This window comes from Paramisgurnus dabryanus, chromosome 23 (assembly GCF_030506205.2).
Source record: "Paramisgurnus dabryanus chromosome 23, PD_genome_1.1, whole genome shotgun sequence".
NCBI classification, from domain to species: domain Eukaryota; kingdom Metazoa; phylum Chordata; class Actinopteri; order Cypriniformes; family Cobitidae; genus Paramisgurnus; species Paramisgurnus dabryanus.
This window is the reverse complement of record NC_133359.1, coordinates 11,336,998-11,346,988: the sequence shown is the minus strand read 5'-3', so window position 1 is coordinate 11,346,988 and position 9,991 is coordinate 11,336,998. Positions and strand designations below refer to the sequence as shown.

The 9,991-nt window shown below is 34.3% G+C and overlaps 1 protein-coding gene across 2 annotated transcripts; it reads left to right on the top strand.

The window, feature by feature from the left end:
- Positions 1 to 2,404: 2,404 nt before the first annotated feature.
- On the top strand, positions 2,405 to 6,780 carry bpgm (2,3-bisphosphoglycerate mutase). Of its 2 annotated transcripts, none has more exons than XM_065291902.1 (3): positions 2,405 to 2,701; positions 3,013 to 3,677; positions 4,054 to 6,780. In XM_065291902.1, exons 2-3 carry the CDS (start codon positions 3,077 to 3,079, stop codon positions 4,230 to 4,232), a joined length of 780 nt encoding a protein of 259 aa, XP_065147974.1. In that variant the 5' UTR covers positions 2,405 to 2,701; positions 3,013 to 3,076; the 3' UTR covers positions 4,233 to 6,780. The 2 variants fall into 2 exon arrangements, with proteins under 2 accessions (XP_065147974.1, XP_065147973.1); XM_065291901.1 differs by having other exon boundaries at positions 2,406 to 2,701; positions 3,055 to 3,677.
- The last annotated feature ends 3,211 nt before the right edge of the window (positions 6,781 to 9,991 follow it).

Here is a 9,991-nt window from a genome sequence, read left to right as displayed (position 1 = left end):
AGTTTTTTGTGTTGTGTTTATAAATACATATCTATTTGTTTCAAAAGCAAAAAGTTATTTACAAGCCTATTTCAAGGGAAAAACAAAGGCGCAAACATGTCTGAAAATGTGTAAGTTTTGTTTTTATACTATTTTTTTATTTACAGTTTTATATCCATAGTGAATTTGTATATCTCATTTTTCATATGTGTGTGCTTATATGTATTTTGTCTGTTGTCAGTCCAGTAAGTATTGTGCATTTTTATTTAACCAAATTTAAAACATACTGTATTAATAATCAAACTTATTTAAGGAACCATAAATTGAGCAATGCAATTATTTTCACTTCCTTAGAGAAAGTCTAAGATTACTGCATCCCGGCGATTATTCTTAAAGGTTAGCATCTACTTATACACATACATACCTTATATTATTCTTCATGAGCGGCATAATTGTCATGCATTGATTTACAGACCAAAGTACTAAAGAAGGCTAGCACACTGCTGGCTGAAGAAAAAGAACAGAAAAAGATAGAGAGAGAGCGAGTACTCAGCGAGAGACTTCCTCCTCTTAAACTGACTGGACTTTCTGTACAAGATTTACAGGTTATTATTTTATTTGCAGCAGAGCTGTTTGTCTTTGATCACAGTTGCTTTTATTTGGTTTCATGTTCTTTTAACAGAATCTGTGCAAAGAACTACATCAAAAAGTCGATGTTGTGGATGAAGAACGATATGACTTTGACTACAAAGTTAACAAAAATGATAAAGAGGTAATTGTATCTTTTGGTAGCTTTTCAGAATGAAAGAGACAAGAAGGTCCAAAAGGTCACTGGACTGATACCTTTTCAAATATACTTTTGTACCTAAAAGGTGCATATTGGTATCCTAGAGGTACACATTGGTACCTTAGAGGTACATACTGGTAGTTTTTTAAGAGGTACCGTCCCAGTGACAACTTTTGTACCTTTTTTCTGAGAGTGTACTGTTTTACAAATTTACAAATATATATACTTGTTTGAATATGAAGTAATTTTTGTTTATTTGCAAAATTATATACTTTCTGAACAGTTTTGAAGAAAATAAATCAATTTTACATAGTTCCAAAATACTACTTTCTTACAGATTGCAGAATTGAACCACAAGATCTTTGAGATAAAGGGTAAAATGAAGAGACCAGCGCTGAAAAGGGTGAGAGTATCTGCTGATGCCATGCTGGGAGCTCTGTTGGGAGCCAGACATAAGGAATCCATTGACTTTAAGGCAAACCTCAAGACAGTCAAGAAGGAAGAGGAAAAGGTAAGAATCAATACGTTACACTTTTAAAGTAAAATTTTTACAATTAATTATTCAGGCAGACATAAATTATTTAAAACTTAAAGGGGCACATATTATGCTCTTTATTACAAAATGTAATATAAGTCTCAGGTGTGCCTAAAATGCGTCTGTGAAAATTCGCCACAGATCATTTATTATGTTCAAAACGACCCTATATGGGTGGGAGCAAAAAGCGTTGTTTTATGTGTGTACCTTTAAATGCAAATGAGCTACAGCTCCCTTACCAACAGACATTGAGTGCTTTTTGGTTAAAAATAGATCTGATTCTAGTGAATACAGTATGAGACAATGATATCTTTAGCCACGTTAGAGCTACAATGTGCTAACAAACGCATTTAGAAAAGCTTTTGGGTAAAATTAACCAGTGAGTCAGTGGCCATGGGTGGGGCTTAGTTTGTGTGATGTCACATTAACATGAGAATAAAAACAGCATGTCTAATGAGCCTTATTTGGTTTAATGGGGATTAAAAAAGGAGAGGGTGGATTTTTTTTCATTGTAGGGTGGCTGTGTTCACACACTGCCAACACACATTTATGTCCAAACTTTGTAAAAGTAAATTTTGCATCATGTTTGCCATTTAAACCTACTACTTTTTTTCACACAGAAAGAGGAAGTGACCGACTGGCGTAAAAATGTGGATGCCATGTCAGGCATGGAGGGCAGAAAGAAGTTGTTTGCTGGACCAACTTCTTAATAAGACATCTAATAAAAATACAATTTGCTTGAAGGCTATTTATATTTACAAAGACATTATATTATATAGTACTGTATTACTATATATTGTTTCATTGTAAGAGCTTGACAATTGAGGATAAACTGTATTAGCAAAATGGAAAAAAAACACAAAGCTGCTGATTACTGTTGTACATGTATTATTTAAAATATTTAAACGTGTGCTTACACATATAAACCATCTGTTTGTAATAATATATGATTATTCTATAATTGCATTTTGTTTTTATACAATAATGTTTATATTATAATGATCTTTATATGTATTCTGAAGCTACACTGTAAAATAAAATAAATGCAATAAAAGTCCTATCGATATTTCTAATAATACAAGCCAAAATCCCACCATACTTACAACTACAGCTTGACTGACATGACAAAAATATTGCGAAAGAAAAATTTAATATAAATTCTACATAAGTCAATCTTTAAATGATCGAAATCGATGCTGCATCAACCTAAAAATAGCGTACATTACTATTCGGCAACGGACGTTTATATACGCCCACATTGGAAAACTCGCTGATCTGATTGGATGAAATGAGTGTCACTCAATGACAACAGCTCCGTGTTTGGTGATTTCACTGTTGATAGTTCCTGATGCCTTGTTGCTGAAGCTAGTCTGAGGCGTTGAACGCTTTTAAATCTGAAGGTGAGCCTGCTTCTTCAAAATACAATTTAATGCATTTCGCCTTTTTAACCATCACTAAAATGTATGAATTTTCGATCGTGATAATATTTTTGGCGCGCACGGTACGTTATTACGTGACATGTTTGCGAGCTAACGTTAGTCCAGTCATATTGTTGCTTTACGCATCTGCTACAGTAGTTCTATCATTAAAGTAGACACGTCGTTTAAGTTTGGTTGAAGTTTACAGCAGTATTTATCTTTATATAATATGTATTGGTTACAAGCCCCTGGTTGACATTTAGTTCATGACCCTTAACCTTTCTCTTATGCAGTTAGGTTAATGCCTAATATCTATATTTGCATCTCAACGTCAGGCCCCCACACAGCATCTTCTGGATGTCCAAATACAAACTCTTCCTCCTCAGGCATGGAGAAGGGGCCTGGAACAAGGAGAACCGCTTCTGCAGCTGGGTCGACCAGAAATTAAGCGAGAACGGGGTGCTGGAAGCCCAAGAATGTGGCAGGCTGTTGAAAGATAATGGGTACCAGTTTGATCAGGTATTTACATCCATACTGAGTCGCTCCGTTCAGACGGCCTGGTTGGTACTGGAGGCCATGGGACAAGAATGGGTCCCGGTCACCAAATCCTGGAGGCTGAACGAAAGGCATTACGGTGCCTTAATCGGCCTTAACCGGGCCGAGATGGCGTTGAACCATGGTGAGGACCAGGTAACACTGTGGAGGCGTAGCTATGATGTCACTCCGCCTCCTATTGATGAGTCACATCCCTATTATGCTGAAATTTATAATGATCGCAGATACGGTACGTGTGATGTTCCGAAAGAGGAACTACCCAAAACCGAAAGTCTGAAGGAGGTGTTAGACCGACTGCTTCCTTACTGGAATGATGTCATCGTACCGGTGATCAAGAGTGGCCAAACTGTCCTCATATCTGCACACGGCAACAGCTGCAGGGCCCTGCTTAAACATTTGGAAGGTAAGACGTATCATTGGTGTCATTATGCACTGTTTTATGCAGGTTCAGCTAGAATGGCAGCATATTTGTGTAAATATGAATAACGCATGAGAGTCATAACAAAAATTTATAATTTCAAGCCCTTAAAAGTATAAACATCTCTCTAAAGGGCACTGAGTTAGAATTACATGGGTGTCATGAAATGTATAACCCTTGCCCTTTAAGCTCTTAAGAGGTAGGGTTGGTGTATCATGTACAGTAGAGTAAACTGTACGTATCTTAAACACAACTCATTCGTTTTATTTTATATTTAAGACAAAAATTGCCCTATATATAGTATGATTGTCTTAGATTTCTTTTAAAATATGCATATTTTTCTTTTTATCTTTCCCAACAGGTATATCAGACACGGAAATTGCCAAGGTAACCTTGCCGACCGGAGTACCAGTCTTTCTTGAACTGGATGAGGATCTTCGACCCGTGAAACCTCGTCAGCTCCTGGGTGACCAGGCCAAAATCCAGGCAGCTATCAAAAAGGTGGAGGATCAAGGCAAGGCTTATACAGGAAATAAATAAGGATGTTCTTGTGAAAAAAAAGACGTGCAAATAACAATTCAGACAGAAAGGTTATAGGCACCTGTTCATTAGGTCGTAAAGCACTGGATTAACAACATATTTGAAGGAATATTGCATCATGTAAATAATGGGTTCTGATTTTAGTAGTATCAAAAAGTGTGTACAAGTACCTACAATACCTGTACAAGTCTTCAAAAATATCTGGAATACAAGCACTGGTTACTGATGCAAAATGCACCATTCATTTTTTTATGCAATGAGGATTGCAAACCAAGCAAATGCCATATTAGACACTGATATAAATTAATCTTAAAGGAAAACACCACCGTTTTTCAATATTTTACTATGTTCTTACCTCAAGTTAGACGAATTAATACATACCTATCTTTTTTACTGCGTGCACTTTTAATTGTTGAACAGCGCGTCGTTAATGTGTTAGCATTTAGCCTAGCCCCATTCATTCCTATGGCTCCAAACAGGGATGAATTTAGTAGTCACCAAACACTTCCATGTTTTCCTTATTTAAAGACTGTCATATGAGTAGTTATACGATAAAGTATGGGGGCAAAAAATAAAACTTTTGTTTGGAGCCATAGGAATGAATGGGGCTAGGCTAAATGCTAACACATTCAAGAAGCGCTGTACAAAGATTAAAAGTGCACGCATTGAAAAAATATTGGTATATTTTAATTCATCTAAGTTGAGGTAAGAACATAGTAAAATATTGAAAAAGGGTTGTGGTTTCCTTTAAAGGGGTAGTTCAACCAAGAACGAAAATTCTCATCATTTACTCCCCCTTGTGGAAATATTTGGGTGCCGTCCACTGTGTGCATGTAATGATGGACAGAATTTTCATTTTTGGGTGAACTATCCCTTTAACTGTATATTTAATGAAATATGCTGGTGTTTTTTGTTGGCTCTTGCTTCTTTTTTAGACTACAGAAAATCAGTGGTGCCTTCCTCTTGAAAAAATAGGATCTAGCAATCTGCCGTACAAAAGCAAAACACAGTAACTACTACAGTAACATCAACACTGAAACGAAGTAAAGTTAATAACTGCAATTTTTTTTACTAAGCAAAACTGAGCCAAAGGTGTCTGTAACATAGAAGACCAGACTATAGTCATATTTGATGAAGCAGGTTGTTGTCATTGTAGTTGCTGTGTTTTCACTGTGTTGCATTGCTGAGATTTTGATGAAGGAATATCTGTTATTAACAAAAAAAAAAATGAAGGAACTTCTTATAATAAGGAATTGCTTAATATTCCTTGTAATAAGAGATTATGATCTTATCCCTGCACAAATCAATATGGGTCACTGAGTGTGCAGAGTTATCTTGATATTGCACTTGCTGTCTTGCTTTTTAAAGGCACAGATTTGGCACCAACTCCAAAAACATTTAAATGTTTTATGATTTTGTTATTCTGTCAAAACGTATGTTTAGGAAGCAAGACCCTGTCTGTGATATCCAGGCTAAAGTCTCATATATGAGTCTATATATGAGATTAGGAGCATTTTGAGGATTGATTTTCAATCCTTACTTGGACAATATTAAAGATATTTAGGTTATATTTTCACACAATGTTCTTTTTATTATGTAGGATGGTTTTATGTTAACAGTAACAGTAAATCACAAAAAAGTGACTTTAGCTAGGTTTCGCAGACTGGATCACATGTTTTATTGTTTAATTGCACCGTTTGTTCAATTTTAGCCAGTATTTTAAAAGCATAATTATACGAAAAAGAATTTGCTTTATTAAATGTATTTATTAAACAAAACATGAAGTTAATATGGGTTACGACTAAATTAGGGCTGCATAACGATTAATCATGACTAATCGTTTGCATAATAAGTTTTGAATGCATCATATATGTATAATAATTATGCATATATAAATACACATGAATGTATAAGAAATATTTACATGTGTATATAAATTTTTATATTTATATGTAATTTATATTATATATAAATATTTAATCTGTAAATAATATAGTATTACGTGTGTGTATTCATAGAAACATAATTATTATACACCGTTCTCACAAATATATAATGTAAACAAAAACTTTATTCTGCAAACGATTACTCGAGATTAATTCTTATGCAGCCCTAGACTAAATTATATACCACTAGTTTTATTTGCTGCATCATGAAATGCTATGCTGTTCACTTCAGTAGTGAGTAACACTTGCACCATATTTGTCATCTGAAATAAGCATTGCAATATCTGTTTATTAAGTGTATTTAATGTGTAATGTCTATTTATTACTGTACTGTATTTTATCAAAAGGGAAAATGTTACATATTTGTGAAAATAGGTCATGGTGTGTTCTAGTGTTACGTGTTTATGTTGACTATACTCCTGTCCTGTCTGACTACTATGATGCAATTGTGGCATATTATTGCTCATCTTACTTTTATAAGCTTATAGTTTCTGTTTTACCACCTAGCAACACAGGCCTTCACCATCAATCAACTATTTTTTGTTAAACCGTTACATAAATACATAATAAAAAGAATAAAAATTATAAATATATATAAATAATATTGTTGTGTGTTGTTATGCGATGTGACCAAATTGTTAAACAATGTAATATCATGTTTGTTTTGTAAAATACCAAAAACTCAATGTAACCAGGAGGAGGTGCTGTTTTTCTAAAGAAACATTCCTTTTATGGTACAAATGTGGGCAGGTTTTCTTTTTAGGGAAAGCACTAATGACATAAACTGGTTTTGTTTGTTTATTGGAATGTTGCATATAACAGGTTGGCACGTTGAGCTATTGTATCATGGTATGTATCTCAAATTGTTTTTTAATGTGCTCACCATGTTCTCTAGAAACTGCTTAAGCCGGATGTCAAGAATTTTAAATTTCTTTAACATGAAATGCTTACAGGAAACATGCAACATCCAACTCACTAGAACTACATGCAAAGAATTATTACACTTTTTTTTTTTTAATACAGTAAAAACTTGGCAACTCTTAAAAAAAGACTTGAAGAACTGTGTTTGAGAACATGGCCTATAAACAGTATTAAAACATAATGGGTATTTTGCTGAAGAAGCTATGCCAAGGATCAAGTTTGAGGACTGTTCTCTTTGGCTGAAGCCCATACAGGCCTATATACAAAATAATGTCTTTACTGCCAATCAGTGATCGGTTTTACAGTTTCTCTTAAAATGGTTATGTTTGGAAGCCTTGGGACTTTGGCATGGGCAGCTGGTTGGAGGCATACCGTAAAAGCAGTCACCACCTGCACTGAAGGAATAACTTTTGTTTATGGTAGTGTATGCCCGTTCATTACGGTTTAGGTTAGGATTTCTATTGGTTGTGTTATGTCAAACTTTGTCGGAAATATGCCAATGAATAGGCTAAAGGAACAAAATCAAGATAGCTTCTTACAAAAGTGATGAATTTATGGTAACACTTTACAATATTTGATAACAGTAAATACATAGCTAACAATGAACATTACTTGTATAGCATTTATTTACCTTGGTTCATGTTAATTATAGCATTTACTATAAACGTTTTTAAAATCAAAAGTTGTAATCTTTAATATTAGTTAATGCACAATGAACTATCTTGAACAATTGTATTGGCATTAACAAAGCATTAATAAATGAAGAGTTTGGTTCCAAAACGCAATAAATCCATTTTGACTAATTTCGGTTAAAAGGTGTTTTCTATACCAAGAAAGTGACAAGATGAAAACCACTATTTTCTGTTACAAACTTTCATATAGCATCTTTATCCATGATTTGATTTTAAAAGATTTATTATAAAAAATAATTCTGCAAAATGCAATAAATCCATGACAATTTTTTTTTCAAAATACTATAAATCTGTTGAATCAATATATAAATATGCATTCATCTTCGCCATGATATTAATTTAGTTGATGAGTGGTACACTGTAAAAAAAATCCGTAGAAATTGCAGCTGGGTTGCCGGTAATTTACCGTAGATTTAAATTTATGTTATTTACTGGCAACATTTTGTTCAAAGTTGAATGAACATTTAACATTTACAAGTCTTTGTCTTTACAGAGTAAAACTAAAAAAACAGCATCAAGTAAAACGTTCTGGGAAACAAAATCTGGAGCAAAAAACAGAAAAAGCTTGATGATGATTTCTGGTTCCCAGAATGCTTTGCATGAGGCTGTAATTGTATAGTTTTATTCTGTAAAGATAAAGACTTGTTAATATTTAAAATGTATTTAACTTTGAACAAACTCTTGCCAGTAAATAACATAAATTTAAATCTACGGTAAATTACCGGCAACCCAGCTGCAATAACATTGTAATTTCTACGGATTTTTTTTACAGTGTATACATTGATTAAAAAATAAACAATAATGGAATTAATTAAAACACTTACTTTGTCATTGTGGCTGTCATCCATGGGACGTCGTCGCTGAACTTTTTTGACAGCGATCAGCTGTAAAATGTTTTGGTGCTGCTCAATTTTCGTTGACTTTGCATAAAATAATGGAAAGTTTTTCAAAAGATCCCCTGGGATCAATGTGTTAGCATGACAGAAGCTTGATGCTATTGTGTGAGAACAAGCAACAGCTGCCATTTTTCCGTCTCCTGAGTGCTTCTCGCGTAAATTATTTGAATTTGATGGCTTACGTTTTTTCCCCGCCACAGAAAACCACCACAGATTTATCAATGTCACCAAAAGTATTTATTTTTTTTGTTTTTGTTTGTTTGTTGATCACTAAGTAAAAAGGAAAACTAGGATTCTGCGTGAATTCAACACACCGCCATTTTGTTTACAATGCGTGGAATGGTGCGCTGTGATTCGTTAAGCGGATTTATTGCATTCTGCAGAGAAGGAGGACTGCCGTTTATTGCGTTTTGGAAAAAACTGAGAAAAGATGACAAAATAACACAGTGGATATTGGATTTTACGTAAAATTAAGAATTTACTTTTTAATACTGACCAGATACAATATTGATAAAAATAAAAACCAAACTTTTCAAATGTTAGCTAATGGATGTATGTTAACAAATACAACCTTATTGTTAAGTTTTCTTGAAGTTGATATTTTTAAAAGTAAAATTGTACACAGTCATAAAAAATGGTTGTCCCTGGGGCAGTACCCTTTAAAAAGTACAGCTTTGCCCCCAAAGAGTTCATTTTCATACTGGTCCCAAAGACCCTTATTAGTACCTCAAAGGTACCGAATGTGCACTGTAAAAAAAATCTTGTTGCACTTTTTTAAATTTAATCAACTTGAATTTACCATTAGTAAGGAGTTGCTATAAATGATAAAAATTAAGTTGAATTAGCTTAAAGGTATAGCGGAAGATTTTCCCGAATTATTTAAAAGATCCGCCCCTCGATATTTTTAAAAAAATGCTCCCGAGAGGGAACGCCTGTTAAACACGTGCACGAGACAGAGAGAGAGCGTGCAGGAGGTCAGTTCTTCTCTTCGCTCTGTTTACAAGTTTCTGTCGGCATGTTTACCGTGTCTGTGCGGTTCGTGACTTGTGCCAGGGCTAGCATCGCAAATCATAGCTTACATCAACTTTTACCAGCAGTGATTTTAAATGGATTTCTCCAAATAGCATGACAAAATGTACCTTTCCAGTAGAAACTTCGCGTGGGAAGCCCAACCTGTCCTTTTAGCTCACGCCAGCGTGTGAAATAGTCTCCCATAAACATTCTGGTCTTGTTTCTTTATTTATAGTCCTTTCTCTTCTTGTCATACAATTCGTAGACACTTTTTCTCTTGCGACCCTCAGACA

What these genes read in the sequence shown, in the direction of transcription:
- bpgm (XM_065291902.1), top strand. Translation starts at nt 3,077, where the DNA reads ATGTCCAAATACAAACTCTTCCTCCTCAGGCATGGAGAAGGGGCCTGG. An exon ending in CCTGCTTAAACATTTGGAAG is followed by an intron (nt 3,678 to 4,053) that starts GTAAGACGTATC and finishes CTTTCCCAACAG; the next exon opens with GTATATCAGACACGGAAATT.